General features: G+C 32.1%; 5 protein-coding genes and 1 non-coding gene across 8 annotated transcripts; 4 read left to right on the forward strand and 2 right to left on the reverse strand.

Annotated features, from left to right (window-relative positions):
• The first annotated feature begins 184 nt into the window (after nucleotides 1-184).
• LOC126924466 (E3 ubiquitin-protein ligase KCMF1-like) lies at nucleotides 185-10,780 on the forward strand. Of its 2 annotated transcripts, none has more exons than XM_050738990.1 (8): nucleotides 185-435; nucleotides 1,903-2,070; nucleotides 2,161-2,300; nucleotides 2,388-2,584; nucleotides 3,068-3,242; nucleotides 3,388-3,602; nucleotides 3,940-4,381; nucleotides 4,484-10,780. In XM_050738990.1, exons 1-8 carry the CDS (start codon nucleotides 420-422, stop codon nucleotides 4,664-4,666), a joined length of 1,536 nt encoding a protein of 511 aa, XP_050594947.1. In that variant the 5' UTR covers nucleotides 185-419; the 3' UTR covers nucleotides 4,667-10,780. The 2 variants fall into 2 exon arrangements, with proteins under 2 accessions (XP_050594947.1, XP_050594946.1); XM_050738989.1 differs by having other exon boundaries at nucleotides 186-435; nucleotides 3,050-3,242.
• A 131-nt stretch (nucleotides 10,781-10,911) lies between these two features.
• LOC126924467 (ribose-5-phosphate isomerase) lies at nucleotides 10,912-12,752 on the forward strand. The gene is made up of 6 exons (XM_050738991.1): nucleotides 10,912-11,112; nucleotides 11,218-11,278; nucleotides 11,538-11,653; nucleotides 11,723-11,856; nucleotides 11,931-12,072; nucleotides 12,144-12,752. Exons 1-6 carry the CDS (start codon nucleotides 10,942-10,944, stop codon nucleotides 12,330-12,332), a joined length of 813 nt encoding a protein of 270 aa, XP_050594948.1. The 5' UTR covers nucleotides 10,912-10,941; the 3' UTR covers nucleotides 12,333-12,752.
• A 202-nt stretch (nucleotides 12,753-12,954) lies between these two features.
• Trnak-uuu (transfer RNA lysine (anticodon UUU)) lies at nucleotides 12,955-13,027 on the reverse strand. The gene has a single exon. It is a non-coding gene; the product is annotated as a tRNA-Lys (tRNA).
• Nucleotides 13,028-14,775: 1,748 nt separating this feature from the next.
• LOC126924276 (cardioactive peptide-like) lies at nucleotides 14,776-17,463 on the forward strand. The gene is made up of 4 exons (XM_050738575.1): nucleotides 14,776-14,963; nucleotides 16,297-16,374; nucleotides 16,448-16,526; nucleotides 16,990-17,463. The coding sequence occupies exons 1-4, from the start codon at nucleotides 14,958-14,960 to the stop codon at nucleotides 17,232-17,234; spliced, it is 408 nt and encodes a 135-aa protein (XP_050594532.1). The 5' UTR covers nucleotides 14,776-14,957; the 3' UTR covers nucleotides 17,235-17,463.
• LOC126924273 (uncharacterized) lies at nucleotides 17,324-19,288 on the reverse strand. Its single transcript, XM_050738570.1, has 5 exons — nucleotides 18,783-19,288; nucleotides 18,526-18,663; nucleotides 18,228-18,449; nucleotides 17,838-18,082; nucleotides 17,324-17,778 (listed from the first exon to the last, which is right to left on the reverse strand). The coding sequence occupies exons 1-5, from the start codon at nucleotides 18,868-18,870 to the stop codon at nucleotides 17,524-17,526; spliced, it is 948 nt and encodes a 315-aa protein (XP_050594527.1). The 5' UTR covers nucleotides 18,871-19,288; the 3' UTR covers nucleotides 17,324-17,523.
• Nucleotides 19,289-19,507: 219 nt separating this feature from the next.
• LOC126924272 (nucleoporin Nup43) lies at nucleotides 19,508-21,211 on the forward strand. Of its 2 annotated transcripts, none has more exons than XM_050738567.1 (7): nucleotides 19,508-19,720; nucleotides 19,841-19,945; nucleotides 20,015-20,139; nucleotides 20,242-20,366; nucleotides 20,449-20,600; nucleotides 20,670-20,916; nucleotides 20,973-21,211. In XM_050738567.1, exons 1-7 carry the CDS (start codon nucleotides 19,607-19,609, stop codon nucleotides 21,143-21,145), a joined length of 1,041 nt encoding a protein of 346 aa, XP_050594524.1. In that variant the 5' UTR covers nucleotides 19,508-19,606; the 3' UTR covers nucleotides 21,146-21,211. The 2 variants fall into 2 exon arrangements, with proteins under 2 accessions (XP_050594524.1, XP_050594526.1); XM_050738569.1 differs by having other exon boundaries at nucleotides 19,586-19,761.
• The last annotated feature ends 41 nt before the right edge of the window (nucleotides 21,212-21,252 follow it).

Here is a 21,252-nt window from a genome sequence, read left to right on the forward strand (position 1 = left end):
TTTTTTATTGTATATATACCTTGTCAATAGTATGTCATGTTTTCCAGAATGTTTCTTGCGCGAATAATTAAATGAAATCGATTTAGTTTGTACAAAATGAAGTGATCAGATTTGTGATATTTGAATTTCCCACGTATGTTTATTGGAAATGTGGCAACGCCGCAATGACGGAGACCCTGCCCGCAACGTTCTCCGGGAGCGTAGGTCTAGTGTGACGTCACGGTAGCCTAGTTGGGTTAGGTTTTACGCTGGAAATTCTAACGAAAAATTTTTTGTTTGACGATTAATGTTTTCCTCATTGTATCTGCTGCATTGAGGGACGTGAAGAGTTAACGCAGTGGCGAGCAGCAATCGTATTTCGTAAACCGTTCGATCGCGAGACTTCGCGCTATCGGCGTATATGAGATTTTAAACGGAAAATGAATCGACATGACGGTACGTACGTGTGCGCTGTTTCTGACTAGCAAGTCAGCCTTTACTTCACATGCTAAATTTGTTTTATATTGATGACAAAATTTTTTAATCATGGGGTATTCGGGGATATGCATAAAAAGTTTGTGTAGACTCATCGTCGAGGTTACGAAATCGAGAATGTATGAGATTTTTCCTAAGACATTTCTTGTAAGCTCTGTACCAAAGGGTCTAATGTCAGAGGCCAGATGGCAGCACTTATAAAAAATTTACTCCAATTTCTTTGGGTTTATAATGCTCTTTGATGATTGTGCTCAACTTTTTTGCCATGTCATCATTTTTTCTTATTTTAGTTATATAAAATGAATAAAATTCACGGGGAAATTTATTGACCCATTGTCAAGATGAGCTCTGCCAAATGGTTTCTTTGATATTGCTTTTCTTGTACAATCCCTTTCTCTTTCTTACAATGTTAAATCTCTAAAACATATTGAAACATATTTTTCTTATCCGATATCTTTGAATTAGCCTGTTTCCTCACTTTTTTCAACTTTCAAGTTTGTATTTTCTAAATAATGCGTTGTTTATTACATTCTAATGGTATAATATTAACATCACAGAAATGCAATTATATTGGATTTTTAAGTTAATGTGTTATAATGAGATTAGCAGAGTAAAGAGTAGTTATTGTTTGTATAAATAAAGTTAGTACATATATTCTTTCTTATTTATTTAACATCTACTCATGTTACATAATTGAAATTAGAAATATTGTATTGAAGTTAAAAAATGTTATTGCTGACTATTAATAAACATATACGTAGGTCTTAACTTTTATGATACTATTACAATAAAAGTGACATCATACTTAGCTTATTGTACTTTTTAAAATATGTACATGCATATATGTATATAACTTGTAAAAATTAAGAGGTAACTAGGAAAACACATGAAATTAAAAACTCATTGTGTATCTGTTATTATAGCTATAAAGATTGTTTTATTAAACAAGGAACTAAATTTTTATATGCATTTAATTATAAGAAAATTACATGTGTAGTGTCTCTGTATAATGCTCATTGTCTCAATATTATTTTCTTATTTTACTTATTTACATTTATGGTGAAGTTACTTTATTGTTGCATTCAATATATTATTAAGTTGTAGTTGTCTGTTTTAATAAGAATATACAGCTGAATTTTTTATGTCAAAAACTATATACATTTGAAACAGACTTAAATAATGTATCTGTAATAGATCTAGTTCAAGGTTATTGTGTGTATATGTAGGTATGAAAGATATATAAATATCTTTTGTAGAGACAATAGTACTTTTTATTAAAGTTCTTTATGTAAATGTACTTTACTTACATACATGTAATATCCTTTATTTATATCCTATGTATCTAATACTAATAGTAAATCTAATAAAAATGCTAATATAAAATGCTAATCCCTATATATACAAATATATAGTAATTATTTATTTTAGGGGTAAGTTGTGACGCCTGCTTAAAGGGGAACTTTCGGGGTCGCAGATATAAGTGCCTCATATGCTACGATTATGATTTGTGTGCCAACTGTTACGAAGGAGGTGCCAGTACTACGCGTCACCACAGTGATCATCCTATGCAGTGCATACTTACTAGATCTGAGTTTGGTAAGTTAATTATTAAATTCCGTGTATATAATAATTGTCTTTTAAGTATAACTCAATCATACAAACTAATTTTAATTTATTATCTTGTAGAATTATATTATGGTGGAGAGGCAGTAAGTGTAGAACAGCCACAATCTTTAACTTGTCCTTACTGTACAAGAATGGGTTTCACTGAAGCTACACTGCAAGAACATGTTGCTGCAGATCACTCAGATACTTCTTTTGAAGTTGTATGTATACTATAATATATATAAATGTTTATCATACATTACCTTTTTTATTAGAGAGAGATTTCTAAGTTTCTAATTTTATTATAGGTTTGCCCAGTATGTGCATCTGTCCCAGGGGGAGATCCTAATAACGTGACTGATGATTTTGGTGGTCATTTAAGTTTGGAGCATCGTAGTGGACCAAGAGACTTGATCTCTTTTCTAGATGAACCAGCTTCAAGTAGATATACTGGTAGACGGATAACACATTCATCTAGAGTTGTTGGTGGACCGCGGCCTCGCAGGTATGTATATTTGATATACGCGCTATATTAAATAATTATGAAAAAGTGTTATAATATTTGTTATAAATATTGTAAGTATTATATTTAAGAAAACGTGGAAACAATTATCTCCCACTAAAAATAAATATCAAATGTGTTTCAGTGCTAGTTTATTAATCTATTTTTAAAAAATTCTATCGACACTGATTATGAATTACAGTAGTGTACAAATTCTGTGATGTTTGACTGCATGTATTTTGTTAAGTATCATTTTTTGCTTGTTCTATAACATTAACATTATAATTTATCAGTCATTACCATCATCTTTTTAGTGAAACATAGTTCAATAATCATGATAGTATATTGTAAGATAAAAGATGCGTTCTCTTTTTGAAATGCTTAAAAAGAACGCTAAACCGGATTCAGCTTCAGTTTATCATCATCTCATCTTAGATAATGTTCATTGGCGTGTCATTGGACCTTCAGGTCCAATATGCATTTCAGTTCGTCCGGAGGATTGAGTCCGAGTAGTCGAGAAGGTATAGATCCAATTACAGAATTACTTTCTCAATTATCCGGTGTTCGTAGAAGTGGTGGAGGAACTGGTCAAAGTTCGTCAGCACCATCGCAATTACAACAATTGCAAATGCAGCTACAGTTGGAACGACAACAAGTTAGAGTATGTATGATTTAGCAATAAAAAAGATTTTAGTAAAAAGATTAAGTTGTAATAAAAATAAATTAATCAAGAGCTGAATTCCTAAAATACGAATATAAAAGTTATCGAATTGAAAATACATGATACAATAGAAACATCTTTTCAGGCTGCTAGACAGCAATTGGAGCGATTACCTAGGAGACAAACTCAGGTCCTTGGCTCTGCAAGTTGTGGAGGAATTATTAGTGGAAGTGGTCATTCTACTACTATGACTAGCGTGGTAGCAAATAGTACGACTAGTAACAATAATACAACTAATGTGGCGAACCCGTCCGGCGTATCATCTACTAGTTCACAGAACTATATGTTTTTATTGCCAAAGTATGTGTTATGTGTAAATATTGGAATATACGCATCTAAAAGTATCTAAAATATGGTCAAAATATTAATTTTTATGCGCTAATATTTGAGTATTTTTATAAATATATTTTCGACATACACCTGCATGCATGCAGTCTTTTGTCTGAAATATGCAAAACTGCATGTCATGATCAGTGCGTAGGATGCCAAAAGTTATATTTTAAGATGATTCCATGAAACGGGCATATGCCTTTTTTTAGTTCCCAAAGGACCAGTAACCTTGTGTTTATACATAGATGTTCTTAATTGCTATATTTATTTTAATTAATATTACATGTATGCTCTTTTCCGTTTATAGATGTATTACCAGTTCTCTCTCTGACTCACAGTTGCAAAATATTGAACGTGAAAGTGCAAATAGAAGTCTTTTTACGTGCGAACTTATTCTTGGAACGCTTTCTCAAACATTGCCGGAGTTAACACAGGAACAATCTGTAGCGCAAACACCAGTATCAAGTGCAACTACTGCTACAAGCAGTCCTGATACACCAAATGCTAACTCTTCCTCAGTTTCTACAAAGAAATTAAATGTAACTCAAGAAGCGAAAAGGGATCAAACAATGAGTAAACATGTAACGCAAACGTCTATGCAACAATCACATACTGTTCAAACTACTACTGCTGGGAGTATGGGGACAGGTCTTCAGAATCAAGGATTGCCACCAAATTCTAATAACCTCGCGATACAAAATTCACCTATGGTTCAAACACTGATGCACAGTGTATTGCCTGAGTCATTGGTAAGTATATGTGAGGATTTAAGTTCGCAATTTCGAAAATTTAAACTTTATGTTAAAGAATCGTGACAAAAATAATTTAGTATTTGTAATTTCGTTATACAGGTATTGCAGGAATCACTGTCGCTACCATATAGTAGAACTATCAGAGAACCGATAGTAACCCCAGCACCAGCGTACCTTAGAGGTGGGGTCGGTCCAGTTGGCGTAACAGGTCCTTCACGTAGGAAGCCAGTTAGGGCTGTAGATGGCAGAAACCAATCTACGGAACCTCCGCCCCCACACTAACCCTTCCTTACCCCGTACCCACCCACCCTGATTCCTCACAGGACCCTCTAGCACTAGTCCTAGCACTGTTTAGAACACCTCATCATTATTGTTATTATTATAATATTATATATTAATAATTATTCAAATGCCCTCCTCCTCACCCTCCCTATCTTATCACTTTTCAAAACTCTAATCTCGCCATCTTTTGTCGTTACGTGACATGGAACAAGGGCAAGGGCTGATTCGCCGACACATGCAAATAATGTAAATAACTCACTTCTTGCAGTCATATACACTCCTCGTACACACTCCTCAGCGAGTCTTGCCACGTTCTACATCGATATTATTATATCCATTTACAATAACTTGATCGAGGATAGAGACGGGCAGGTAAAAATAATAACAATATAATTATATCTTTTAGCGTTTCATGTTTGGTGGCTGTATGGGTTTGTTAGAACAGTTAGATTGATAAAATACTCAGTTTTATTTAACACATAAAATCTTGGAAATGTAGAAACTCTAACAATTCACAAGACGCACTGCCCGTCATACGCACCAGTTTAGTTGTGCTTAATTTAAACTGGTTAAATTTTTTTGGTCATCGTATGTTTGATATATATATTTTTTAAAATTAGGTTAATGTTATGTGTATCATTGAAATACAAATATGTTTTATGGGAAAAAATTTATAAATCTGCTTGGGTTGGTCCGTTTGTATTTGAGAAATCTTAATCATCGGACAAATATTTTAAAGCGAGCAATTAACGATTTTTAATCTACATGCTTTATGAAATCATCAAAGCGCATGTGCATTAACGTTTTGTTAGATGAACATAAGTTTTAAATAGTCATACGAGGTTTGAATCATTTCAGAAAGATAATCCAGAACCAGTGGTTCTAAATAATAAGTTGGCGGGCCATCCTTTAATGTTATATATTACTCAGGAATTAGTACTTTAAAATGGAGGGATTAAGTTGGGTCTTATATGCCAAACAAACAGAAATCTGAATCATTTTCTCTTTCAAAATTAATCGTATTTATTTAAAGTATTTGTTGGAAAGTTTATTTTCGTTGTTGTTTTGAATTTTTGCGTATATTGCGCTAGTACTACGTTTTAAAAATATCACGTGGTCCCCTTTCTTTTTTTTTTTTAATCATTCATTTATGAATCTATAATCGCTCCATTTTACAATGTGAAATGAAATAATATTTGTATGTGTGTTCGTTTTTTTTCCTCAATAACAAAGGCTTTACTGATTTGATATATGTAAAAATTATACGCGATATGTCAAAGTAAAACTGGGAATTTCTGTGTTCCATTTCATTGAAATTAGTTGAATTGAAGCTTACGATATAATTAATGTTTATTTTATGCAGAAAGCGTCGGAAATGAGTACGTGCGTATGACGCACGCAAATGCATTCAAAACTTGTGAAGGTTCTACTGAGAGTAGAATTTGAAGGCGCTCGTAGGAACGAGCAATAATTATTTTTCAATTGTCTTTAACTCCTACTCAATTTTCTTTGTTTTTTGCCTAGACTGTTAATCACTTTATGTATATTGCATATTGTAATTAATTTCCCCTTGTATTACATTCAGATTCTATGTTAATTGATTTGTGGGTGTATCTGCAAGATGTGGATGAAAATGAAGTAAAATTATACATATACATATATACATATAAACTTGTAAAAAGTTATACAAAATATGTAGCGCGTGATTTCATTTCTTTTTTGTCTTATGCTCTCGCGTGTTCTGGCATTCTCAGTGGTAAATTCGAAATCGGATTACTTATAACGTTACAAAATAACCAAAGGTGTTGAAAAAATCATACATTTCGTTCTTTTTTATTTTCCTGGATCTTTCAGTGTCGATAGTAATTTAATATCTTCTTTTAAATGCACTATTTGCTTTATGCACCTATTTTTCGGACACTTCTAATAATTTCTCGTATTCCACTGTGATGTGTGAATTGGAAACAAGATATATAAAATAGTGAAGCAACAATGTAAAGAAAGAAGATGAAAAGTGTACTAATTGCCTTAACGCGAAATACCTGAAAGGGAAAAAATTCAGCCTTTTGTGGAATGCGTGATTAATCAAAAGAATCCTTTACACGTGATATACTTCATACAAAAGTAATGCTGTATACTTATCTAAACTAAATAAATATGTGCATATCCCCCCAAAAAAAGAAAAGAAAAAAAACTATAAGATGCAGATATTAAGAGAGAAATAATGAACTTCGCATATATTAATGTGCACATTTCGATGACTGATAAGCTAGTTATTTTTCAAATTTTACACGAATTCATAAGCGTATAATCTCAGAACGAAGCAAGACTCCAACAAGCACGTTTAATACAAAAACCAATTACATTAATTAAAAGGAAGGAAAGGAAGAAATAAATAACATGATTTGCTATGTACTAAAATAACTTCGTATAAAGTCGAAAATTTCAACTGGGTGTTTTTTTTTCTTCTATTCTTGATACTTGCGAACTTATGTTCCCCTTGTTTCCACGTCACTTCAGGATTATAAAATTTTTGGATTTTTACACTTCTATTTTACTATTAATATTATTTTATTACATTTATTGTCATTATGTACTATACGATGTAGCAGGAAAAATAATTTCTATATATTTCCTTATCAGAAAAAAGATTTCGAAGGACAGTGTAACGCCTTTTCCAACAGCTTTTTACATTATATATAAATATAAATATATATATATATATATATATTTATATATTTATATATATATAATATACATTTATTCATAAGGACGAAAAGGTGCCTCGGAGTATCGTCGTAATTCTCACGTTCTTTCTATTTTTTTTTTTCTTTTTTTTTTTTTTAATGTGATTAACACCTATGTAATTAAGTACTTTTCCTTTTCTTCATTCATACATATATAGAAAAAACGTAAAAAAAAACTTAGGTAACTCAAGGATCTCGGTCTATGTAGTAGAAAGTTTTGAGATTGGGCGTCTTTGAAAGAAAGTTTCGATGCTTTGTAAAGATATCGACGATTCTCCTGGATATCCTTTGTAGGAGAAAAAACAAAATAACATGATTAAAAAATTATTCTTGTGAATGGAGTAACGAACAGAAAAAAAATATTCTTGGGTGGATTAAACGTTTGTTTTTATCACGTCCTTCATCCGTATGTTATCTCGAGTGTCAGGAAAGAGAAATTTTCTGTGAATTTTCGAATTTTAATCGAAACCATTACGCCCGACGAATTAACAAAAAAGAAAAGAAAGAAAGGGGATGAGAAGACTTCGCTAGAACAGGTCTTTTGTCCGTAGCCAATGTCTACAATGAATTTCATGAAAATCAGAAATGAATGATGGAATTGAAATTCAAAAATGAGAAAAAGAAACAAAAAAGAAAAAAAAAAGAAATATGGTGGAAAAACTGTGAAACGCGTACGACATTTTCCCCTTTTCTATTCGGCGAAGAGATTCTCCTTCTAACGAATTGAAATTTCGATTTATATTTATCTATATTTTACGTATCATTGCCTACTGTATGCATATAAATAATATATATTATACATGCTTATATATAAATATATATATACATGTGTGTATACACACAAACATACATTTACGTAAATGTGTGTATACACTTACGCACATGTACAACAGCGACTAGTTGCGTTTGTGCGTAGATCTGTATTGTTTTAATTGTAATCAATCGTGCGTGTGCATACGTATCGAAGAAAAAGTTATGTAAACGACTAAAAATAGAGAGGAAATTGCTGTAAGCTGGGGACAAAAGTGATTGGGAACGCGAACATACGCAACTTATCGTAGCGAAGAAAAATAAAAGTTTTAAATTTAATTAAAAATCTCGATAATTTATCGTATTACGCTCTCATTACGATACCGTTTCTTATCATTATAATCGATTATTAGCGACTAATAATAATAGGGCTTCTATGTAGATAATGGCCCAATAACGCAGGAGGAGTCTGACTGTGTGTATATATATATATATTATTAATATGATAATTTTAATGAAGGGGATGTGTCGTTGAGATTAATAATGCTGTATTATTAACATCGCGCGAATCAATTAAAAATCACTCAGAAAACTGTACTTTATCGCTAAGAAGCTATCTGATAAAAAAAAGAAAAAAATTACAAAAAAAAAGAAATTATGATAAACGTGAGAAAGGAACTTTCTTTTCTTTTTTATTAAAAATATTTATTATGCTATATTTTTCACAGTATTTTTGTACTGTGATATAATACGGATATGCACGATCAAGAACTGTCGCAACGTTGCCTTCCTCACGTTAGAGTTTTCGTTCCCTTGAAAAAATGTCGCAGTAACTATCAGTCAGCGAAAAGAATACGATATGAGTAGAAAGGAAAAAAGATATATATATGTCTTTAATATTGAATAAAGTCAAATCAGAACTAGTTACAAGGTAACTTTGAAATACTAGTTACAATATTATCGTACAATTCATCTGCTATACGCAAATGCGACTAACGTCATCAGTAAGTGCGAGTAAAATCTTTAATTCATCACTAATTTGATTAAAAAAGAAAAAAAGAATCATGTCGTATTCAAGACTCCCGTCTTGATCCAAAGATAAGTAAAAGAAATTTGAGCGCATTATTTTCTTCGAGGCATATTACGATATCGTAAGATTAATCGGTACATATTTTTCGTGAAACTCTGACGAGTTTTGATCGTAATCCTAGCCAAAGGAAGAAGCGAGTGGTGTACGGAGGAGAGCACGATAGAAAAAAATTTGTAGGAGTTAGCAAAGCGCATATATATGTATGTAACACTAGAAAGAAAAGTGGGTTAAAACACAATGTAGCGGCTTCTGTGGCCCATCTAAAGATCTAAACGATTTTTCTTTCTGCATTATTTTGTTTTACGTGATCAAGGGTGGTGTACGGGATAGGAGGGTAGAATCAAAACAGAAAGTTGATGTCATGAAGCCTCCCACACAAAGTCCTTTCTAGTTCGTCGGGCAAACAGAAACAGTATAAGAATGAACGAGAGAAAAAGCTGTATGTATACATACGCGTGTATGTGTGTGCCTGTACATGAAGAACAGAAGGAGAAAAACGTTTTGATTTTTTCTTCCTTTCTTTACTTTTCTTTTTTTATTTCCTTGAATGTAATTTCCACTTTACGAATTTCTCGGTTGAAGAAAAAATAGACGCCGATTTTATCGTTTTAGAAATAGACACCCAGCCAGGCTGAAGCGAAATAAAAGAAGAAAGAAAGAAATAGAAAGTACATTTTCGAACACACAGACACTGACCTGCGTTGCAATTAGTATTATTGCAAACTTACTGGAGTTATGAACTTATTGGCACGGCCGCATTAACCGTGATCCACTGCCTGAGCTAAAGAAATTAAAAAATAAATCATAATAAGCATTCAGCGGCTTTATGTATGTAAGCTTCGAAATAATGTTCACTCTTCGTTGCGAAAAAAGAAACAGACTTTCGTGTGTAAATCTTGGAAGGACAAAATGGTGGTAGATGCCCTAGTTGTATCATGCAAGGCTGATCTCTTTGCGATCGGTATAGTATTAGGTATCACACAGTCGTTGTGCATTTCACAAGATTACCTTAATTCGGCCTTGCTCGTCGGTACATGCAGTCAAGCAGCAGCTATTTTGTCGGGGAAATCTAGAGCCTTTGATTTTCTTATTTTCGACAAAGTTGCTACTAAAGGCATCGTGTATCGACGTACTTGAATTTTTGCTAAACGATCTTTTCCTAAGCCTGCTCGAATACATACATAATAAAATTACAGTGCGAGAGATTGTTCACGGATTTTTACTTGATTTTTAAAAAAAGATAAAGAAATCGACCGATACACATAAAAATGTACGGACGTAATGAACGAAAGTGAGAAAGAAAAGAGAGAAAGAACGAGAGCACGAACGAAAGAAATTACGATGATAAAACAGAAATATTGTGCGTGACATGTTGAAGTGAAATGTGTTGATGAATATTACTATTAAAGTAATAATAGAGAATTAAAGTGAAATCTTATACATAATAATTATTGAAATGTAAATTGTGTTTGGTTGTATTTTGTGTTATTCGCCTCTGATGCTAAATATAATGGAAATTCGATTAAATTGCATCGTTTATGTTTATTCTATATAACGAAAAATTATAATTTTTACATTCTCGATTGTTGGAACGGAATAATTTGAATTTTGTGCCGGACCTGCGTACAAGTGCACTTTTGTGATTCGCTGACCTAACGGTTGTAACGGTAGTGCAGAACCATTTTGAAATGCAAAATTTATTTAGTAACACACAGTATGCACGCATAGTACTTAACGAAGGTTTACAGTTTTGCTCGTTAGCAAACATTTCTAGCTTTTCAAGAATTTTACCAAAAATGGGACCATTGGAGAGTGCTAAGAAAGTTGCGGCTTACAAAGCAGTTGATGAATATGTGAAGGTAATTTCTATTTTAAATAAATTGAATTAAATAAATAAATAAATACTAATTTAAATAACATACTGGTATTTCATCGTTTGAATTTTGCGCACAATTATTTTGTAGAATAATAGCGTTATTGGAATTGGTAGTGGATCTACTATAATATATGCTGTTCACAGGATTGGTAAGAACATTTTTACTTAATTATAATCGTTCATAACCAAATTTCCTGTACTATTGCTACAGTCTACATGTAGTTAATTTTGTTATAAAATCGTCATAGTGCACCTTTGACCCCATCAGGAGATAAGATTGTACTTGATCCAAATGTAATTGTAACAAGAATATTTTAATTTACTGACAGGAAATTTTATTATGCTAAATAATTAAATATTGTGATCTTGAATATATATGCGAATGATAGAGAAAACTGTATTTTTCAGTTGAACGTGTAAAGGAAGAAAATCTTAATGTTGTTTGTGTTCCAACTTCTTTCCAAGCTCGTCAGCTAATATTGAATAACCACCTTCGCCTAGGTGATTTGGAGAGTTATCCTCAAGTAATGAACAATTTTTTATCTATATTATTTACAAAAATATTTTTTATATTGTTGCTTGAATATTAACAGTTGGATTGTGCAATTGATGGAGCAGATGAAGTTGACTCTGATATGAATATCATTAAAGGTGGAGGAGGTTGTTTACTTCAAGAAAAGATCGTTGCATCCTGTGCTAGTCAATTTATTATAATAGCTGATTATACGTAAGTGTTGTATTTTTGCAGACAAAATATGTTTAATGTATGTGTATTTTACTTATGATACTTAATGATTTTAGGAAAAATTCTCAAAAACTTGGTGAAAACTATAAGAAAGGTATTCCTATTGAAGTAGTTCCAATGGCATACACTGTCATTCAAAAAAGAATAGAAGATAATTATGGAGGATTTGTAAAAGTTAGAATGGCTTTGGCTAAAGCTGTAAATATCCTAATAAATTATTTTCTGTGTTTATGAATATTACATGAATTACATTATTTATCTTTTTTTAGGGTCCAGTTATAACAGACAATGGTAATTTCATTCTCGATTGGCATTTCCCACAACATCTGAGTAATTGGAATAAAATTAACATAGATATCTCGATGATGCCTGGAGTTGTGGAAACAGGACTTTTTATAAAAATGGCAGAAAAAGTGTTCTTTGGAATGCCTGATGGTAGTGTTAAAGAACAGTTTTGAAATCTAGTTTAAATGTTAGGTATATTTTTCATGATATTAGTACTATTGACTAAAACTTAATTTAAATTTTGACAAAAGGGTTTGGAGGATCCTAGTTACTTTTTCTTTCCTAAAGTGATAATGCATTATCATACTTGCCATTCATGATTCGCATTTCTATTACATTCATGTATTTTTACGTTACTCTCTTTACAAGTGAATCTTAAAAGAGATTGTGTTCTATAGACTGAACTTTTATCTATTTATATTGTAATTTATCAAAAAACAGAACACTTGGGATAGTATCGAGTTTTCTGTTTTTGTGATGATTTTTATTCTATGTGTTCTGTAAATGATAATTATCTTACACATTATTTGTGTACAGTCATCTAATGTAAAATGAAAAGTTAAAGAGATATAAAAATGGAAATTTTTATATAATATGGTGTTTCATTTCTGCCCTGCAAGTTACTGCATATTCCCATATTAAAATTTCAGAAACAATTGCTGTATTAAACTGCAATATATATTTATTCTTTTGTTTTCGAAGTGTTTCAACAAATTGATGAAATATTTTATGTATTATTGGTATCGCTATATGGTATTATTATAGATAAAATAAAAAATTGCAAAAAGCTATTAACGCCCGAACAGGGACTCGAACCCTGGACCCTCAGATTAAAAGTCTGATGCTCTACCGACTGAGCTATCCAGGCATTTGTGAATTGCGTATTTATAATATTTTAACCGTTGTATCTATATTAAAAATCATTCATATATTTAATTAATTATTCCCATTATTTAAATAATATATCATATATATATATCATATATCAGATATATGTATGAAAATTATTTCACTTATTTTATTGTATTTTAATAATGAATATCTTACATAACTTTAATAATTCCTTTTTATTAACATTTATTTATTTTTATTGAATCTTGATAGATTTATTTTCATATAGACATTTTTAACGAAGAGAATATAACGCGTGCATAAGTAATATTCACTCGTTTTATACACGAAGAGAGTCATATATCAAGAGTAATATTGTTCTTTACGCATCTCTTATTCATAAGCTGCGAACCCGTCGTGATTTACAATATTAAGACGATTATGATCAACATATATTTGACACATTATTAAAATGTTGAAAAAAGATAAAGAGAGGACAATAAGGCTAACATACATGATAGTTTAAAAAGGACCAAGTGTTAAGAACGTAAAAACTGTACAAATTTAACATCAGATTTTATTTATAGATCCTTTTGCATGTCATAATAAAATATACTCAAATCAGAGAGAAAATTAAGAATTCACTAGCACAGCGCGTATATTTTATGACACATATTTCATTTCTTAAAAGTGTTTTGATTCCAAGAATACTATTTTACAAAACGAAATATTATTTTCTTAATCCATACATCTCCTGACAATCAGTATTAATTTATATTCGATATACAACAGACTAAACAATGAAAAAAAAAGAACGTTAAAAATTTGAATGGACGGAGGCGGACAAGGGGCAGTTGCCAAGGGTTGGACAACTTTAATGTAACTCAGCGGGTACTGATGCGCGAACGTTGTTAGTACTTAGCCCCGGCTGCTTTCCTTTGATTTACACGGAACTTCTTGTCGAACAGTCTTCCATAAGCTGCTTCTTGCCTTGATCGTTCTACTATGTTTCGATCTTTTGTTGTCAGCTTTTGCATATTTATCAAATATAGTTTGCTACTTTTCTCGATGGACATAAGTGGGATAACGTCGCAGGGGGTACAGAACCATTTAAAACCTTCCACGGCTGAGAACTTACATTTGATGATACTCTTTCCGGAAAAATATTACTTAAGATTAAAATTATATAGAAAAAATTTGCTGTTTCTTTACTTGCTCCTTAGAACTTCATTATGTTTTGTAAAATATATGAATGAAATTATTAGTATAACTTTTGAATTGTTTTGATATATTTAAGAAGTTTCTGTTTTAACATATTGCACGTTTAACAGCATAGCTATTGTGTATTATATATGTATTGTATATACAGTGTCTTGTGAAAGTATTTGAGCACTTGTAGAAATTTCGAAATTTTTCGTATAACTCGTAATAACTCGTAATACGCTTGATAAAAATTTTCTACGCTGAGTAATTGAATACTTTGGTGTACTAGGGTGTATATAGTTTTTGAGTATATTATATTGTGTATTATGTAAGCAAACTTTAATCTTTAACGCATCGGTAGTTACAACAAACGAAGTGCATGATACGAATAAGACACGAACAAATGCATAATTTCTGTGTTTCTTGCACCATTCAGACTGCGAAATATACGTAAGACTAACCACATTCTGCGTAAAGAATGTTAAATGTACCGTTCCATGGGCCATTATGAACGGTCATGCGTTCCTCTGGCGCATGTATTTACGCCCTCGAATGCTACTAAAGGAGGGGGTGGTATTTGAAGAGCTGAGGCGCGACTTCATCCCTCATACGCAGACTTGACTCTTTCCGCGAGTAACCTTTTATCCTTTTATCAAAGGACGTAGCCGAACTAAAGGAAGAAAGTTCAACCGAGACAGTGTTTCTTCGTGCGCCTATAAGGATAATTCTTTGTGTTGCCGATCTTCAAGCTATAGAGATTCGACATGAAGGTAACTGTTGCGAATTCTCAACTAAAGAGCAACCGGTCAGGTCAAACCGATCGGTCGATATCGCGTACCTCGAATGACTTAATGCTCAAGGTGAAGGAAGTTAAATAGATCGAGTGTTAGATTAATCTAGAACTGTATTTGCATATGTTGTATAAAAGTAACGTGTGATGTTATGAACACGGCGGTGGTAAGATCTTGTTGGGAGTGAAGTATTTTACCCGCACGGTACGATATCTGATGATGAACTTTCCTCCTACGTTGCTGATTCTCCTTACCAGCCGTTGGGTTTCGTCTGTCCATCCTGTCCTTCTTGTTGGTCCTTCCCGGGGTTTTTTAAGTGACCTCGGAGTCATTAGATTTACAGCTCGGGGAGGACATGTAATTCGGAATTTCCCAAAGAAGGGAATGGGCCTGTCCGTGCCATAAATGGACGGCCACTCAAAATTTCGAACAGTAATTCTTGTAATATATTTTTGTCATTTAGCCATCTGCATCTTCAAATTCGGAAAAAATACTTTTTTGTTAAAATATAGACTTGCGAAGAATAATTTTTAACTGTATCGCTATATACACCTACATTGATAAAATCCACTGTACGTAAAAAACTTTTCGTATATGTATATCTTGAACAATATTTTCTTACGCGTTATGAATCATTATTATGTCTTGACCATTATGAATTACGTGCACGTTAATTTCCTGACGCCTTATAATATAAATTTCTAGTTACTAGTTGACAGCGTCTGAAGAGGTCGTATCACTATTTTCCAATTTCCCTTCTCGATCAAAAATGTAATTACATCCGATATTGCCTATTACGATTTTCAATAGAAAAACTTTGAAAAAGGTATTAAAAGCAACGAGGAGCATTAACCTAGGAGCGATTATTAAAATATAATGAAACTTGTAATTTACTTCTAATTACATTATTGAACTGTTGCAGTTCACTTGGTCGGCATATTACGTTATACGCGAAGTTAAAAAGCTTTTATTTGCATGGATGACGAACGTATTGCTCGAAGGAAGGATCGACCGGCTAGTATCGTTCGACATTAATTAACCACAGTACAAACCTGATTAAAGTCATAAGCAGATTACAACAGTTAACATGTTTGAAAGGTTCACGTGCGATAGTTATATAATCGATATGATTATTAGAAATTACGCGTAGCCTCAGTAATTATTGAGATCTTGTTCTGGGTTTTAATCGGTTCATTAACGAATATAACGTTATACAGTTTAACCAATGACGAGGACAACTTTCATTTTATTAGAAATATTCAAAATTTTTTTCAATATTCCCTACAACTTAACATTTTTCGATCACCTCTAGGCAATCAACCACGTTTGCTGTATTTTCATATTCGTATGCTTAGTGAACCTGACACAGTCTGAGAACCCGCAGGATAAGGTAAATTATTATCTTAACAAGCAAACCACGTTCATAATTATAGCGATAATTAATTGATCAAATCAACTGTTAGATCGAGCAACAATTGTTAAACGCCTTCTCAACAGACGAATCGCTGAAGATGAAGAGACCTTTCTGCAATGCGTTCACCGGTAAGAAAAACCTAATTTCCAATTCGCCATCAGATATGATTGAAGGGCTCGTAACAAAAATCACCCTTGTGCATGTTTATCTTCTTTTAAGAAAAACGGAAGAATGTTCTTGTGTTCTTTATTTATATTCCTAGTCTAGGTCTAATTTTGTAATTTCTGTTTCAATTCTTTTTAACAAAATGTTCATTATAATATAAGTATATCTACGATTATATTATAAAATACCTGTGTTAATTATTAATTAAATCACGCGGTTGTCGAACCCAGGTAAATGTTTTTATAGAACCATTTAATTTTCATTCGACGATAAATTAGAACATAATCATTTTTTAGAATTCCATCATGTCGTAAGTCCTGCTTTTGACTATTAGAATGCCATATTATCTGAGAGATTGAAAAAATTGGCGAAGATAATTTTTTTTATGAGACCCTTCATCATTTTAAAATAATCGATTGGTTCCAGGGTGCGGAAGAAAGAGGAATTTTCATGAAAATTCAATGGAATCTCAGGGCATGGAAGCAAATGGCAGCATCCGACTTCCGATTTCTGTTTACAAGGCATTGCTAAGGGCAGCAACTAAAAATATTCGAAATACAATTCAACGTAATACAAATGATTATCAATTATCAGGAATCCCACAGGTTTATTTATCCGGTAGAATGCCTCTTCATAAGAGGTTCGATATTTCATCAACATCCCTGAATTAACTCAGTCGTTTAAATCTACAAATGACGCGAATTATTCGCGAAGATGAATATTAAAAATATGTCACTTTATTATTCTTTCTTCATTCTCGTTTCTTTCTATTTGCATATGGAATTTATTTAAACGATAGAAGATACAGTTTAATCCATTGACAATTCAATACTTTTCTTTTATACAATTACTTGTACGTTTAATGAAACTCGAATAAAGTTAATTATAGAATATTATAAACTAGTAGAATTACTACGTACACTACTATGCATAATGTATAATTTTTAGTATAAAAGTTATTTAAAGATAAACAGTCAATTTGATCGTGATACTTCCATTCCAAAGATATTTAGTGCTTCTCGACGGACGATCGATCGAAACGGGCAACTTGACAAAAAAAATCTGTCGTGGGACGCTCAGTCCAACGCATTCTGCATTATCTGGTTCTCCAGTTAATTTTGGACGGCCCCAAAAATATTCCGAGCAAAGTGTGGACGGATCCCAAATCCGTGATCTTCGATCTTGTCGCGATTGCTCCGATGAATGATCTAAAATCTGAAAACACGATCATTTTAACACTCCAATGAGATTAGGAGTAAAAATATTGATTTTACCTCGAGGCGAATCTTATGGGGAAATGGCCACTTCAGAATAGAATCATGACGACCACGGGTCAATCCGACGCCTATGAAAACTGTACCGTCCGGAAAATATCGCGGTGTTACTTTGATGAACATAGCATACCCATTCTGGCTCACGTAAAATGTCGAACTACGTAGGCAACGAGCGGTTTTCCAATTGGTAAGCTTCTCGTCAAAATGCTTTATCTGCCAGTAGTAAAAGAAGATGTTCGCAGGCCCTGAGACATATTAAGATACCGTATTAACTCTATATTTTATTTGTAATTCCATTTAGTCCAATATTCGACTATAATTCAAACGATTTAATCAATTCTCAAGTGTCAGTCAAACCTCTTAATAATGTTACAACATAATGGTGCAAACCATTTAATAATGAAGTTCTTTGGATCGTATTGTTAAAGTTATCGATTTCAGACTGTCTTGGAGAGAGTGTATCGCCTTTGCCTTCGTGATAATCGTCGTATAATTTCGCCAATTTTGGTACTTCCTTTTTCCCCTCCAAAACAGTGTTTAGCAATACCTTGATTTCTCTCAGTTCTTTGATCAGGCCTTTTTTTAAAGCTCGTAACTTTTCATCGATCATTTCTGGATATTTACGAATAAAATTAGATAATAGAAAATAACGTGAACAATTGAAAAAAGATTAGAAATTATTTCCTACTAGTATTACAAACTCCAGTAAGTACTCTCGTGACACTGGTACGTGCGCTTGCAACCAATTCTTTCGTAGCGATTTTACAACTTGCATGTTGCGTTTCCGTGACATCTTCGTCACTCGTTAAATTCGTGTCTGCAGCAGCTGAAATTTTTTTTTTTTTTTCATAAAACTGTTTCATAAAACATTTTTTAATCTTTTATTCGCTACACATAAATAATTTTATAATGGCATATAGTAATCTTGTATCCATTAATACTTACATAGTTGTAAGTCGTTTGCATCGCTTGCATCACAGCGAGTTAAGTGGAGCGTATTCAGATACAAGAACAGTAAAACCATCGATGACATCTTAGGGAGTAACTCGTTCTAAGATCATTCGAATTTATACTCACTTAAATAAGAATGTCGCAATTTCCGGAAACTTGTAAAAATAGATTTAACAGCATTCTCAGATAATCATATTAGAGCTCTTCGAAACTTCTTCAATCGTGAGATAGTGTTTCGTTTGAAATAATTTACGTTTCGGTAGGTAAGATATACATCTAGTTCACAACCTGATCACTGCGTAACTGTCCTCTGTATCTCCTGTGAATTATAAAATATAGGCAAATCCCTACCCTTCTTGTGATCAACTTAGATACAAAAATTATAGAAATACTTTTTTTTCAAATAAACGATGTAATTTATACATATGTAAGAATTATTTAACACTTGTCACTAATTTTCCTTTTTAAATAATTTTAATTTTTAATTCTAAGAATTTTTATATATACACACACATTCAAACTGCTTATAAATTAAGCAAGTACTTAATGTTTTTAAATAATGAAATTTTTAATAAAAGTAAAACAACCGTTTTTAATTGTGTAAAATAAATAAAACAATTAAAATTATTAAAACAATTTTTTTTGCATATTTATTACATAAGGAAATAAAATATAGTAGTAGACAGATTTCGTTTCAAAAATTTTGTTTAACACATTTGGCGGTCTTTTTCACAGTCGCGTGGAAACACGCGTGCATGTAAACAGAGGTCCCAGTTTTTGTCATTTCTACTCTAAATTAGATCGTATTTCGTAGCAAAATGAGCGAAAATGTACAAGGAACATTTGTATCGGAGAAAATTTCTAAAATCAGATGGAAACACGCAGATTTTGAAGATGCTACTAATTTTATAACCGGTAGTTGGGATGATCCGGTAGGGTTATCTTCATTAAACTTAACCTAATGCATCCTCATGTACATGTGAATTATTTACGATTATTATATTAAATAATGTTAATCATTTGTAATATCGTAATTTTCTATCATGTAATAGGTAAATAAAGTAACACATTGGACATTTCAAATGAATGACGATGGTGAATCCTATCCGGCTGTCGTATCATCTTATGCGATTCTCGGAGACGTAACTGAAATAAAGGTTTTTACTTTATAATGTATAAAAAATATCATGGACAATTTTTTCATCAACGTTTTATTATTTTTACAGTTTATTTCAAAAGATTTCTTCGTGGTGTCAACATCTATAGGTACTGTTAGGTTGTTGCAGATTCATGAAAATCCATACTCTCAATTTAAAGAGCACATGTCATGGGAATTTATACACAAATTTGAGTAAGTTTTATTTATATATTAATATTATAAATTAATTATATATTAATTAAGATTTATTTCTTTTTAAACATAGTTTATGTTTCATTAATCTTTTTTTAATAGTAATACAAGCGATTATGCATCTTGTACTGGACTTTCTACATTTGAACAAGACATAGTTTCAGTGGGTGAAGATGGGAGAATTAATCTTTTAACAGCTGGGCAGAAGCAGCCAATTAGATCTATTAGTACTATAAAATTTTATTTCGTACATAAAATATTTATTTTATATGTTGATTTTACACATAAATAGCTGAATTCATATTTTAGATGATGCGGATAGTTGCTCTATATATTGTATTGATTTCTTAAGACATAATGAGATACTTACAGGAAATTTAAGGGGACATATGAAAGTGTGGGATTTAAGAAATGATCAAGATCTTCCTGCTACAACATTCATGCTTTCTGATCAATCAAAGGTATAATCTCTTTAATATTATCTCTAGGAAATTATTTATATACCTCCAAGTAAAGAGAAACTTTTGCAGACAGAAGCTACGAGTATTGCTCATCATCCTACTCAGAGACATATTGTTGTGGCTGGTGGTGGAGATGGCAGCTTAACAGTTTGGGACTTGAGACATAATACATACCCAATGTCTCAACTCAATGCCCATGCTAAGGCTGTTAGCGAAATACTTTTTCACCCTGATAGACCAGAAAATCTATTTACGTGTTCAACAAGCGGTGAATTATGGCATTGGAATAATGCTCAGCATTCGAAACTAAGTTTAGGTAAGTTTTGTAATAAACAAATCTCACTGTATATTAGTAAATTATTCCTTTTTTAGACCCTACAAATACACATTGGTTAAACACGATTGGTACAAACGGTAAAGTTAATGTAACATCGCTTTGTAGTGCTATGCATAAACCAATAAACAGTATTGACATCGATAGATCAACATTACTTTTTGGATGTGATAATGAAGCAATGTATATTGTTAGGAATATAGCTGTTTAATAACTATCCTAATTATATATTTTTCTAATTGTAACATACTGAGAAATAAATATCTTTTTTATCTTACGTCTGTTTATTTCAAGATCATGCACCAAATTATTCATCTT

The sequence above is a fragment of the Bombus affinis genome, chromosome 14 (assembly GCF_024516045.1).
Source record: "Bombus affinis isolate iyBomAffi1 chromosome 14, iyBomAffi1.2, whole genome shotgun sequence".
NCBI lineage: Eukaryota > Metazoa > Arthropoda > Insecta > Hymenoptera > Apidae > Bombus > Bombus affinis.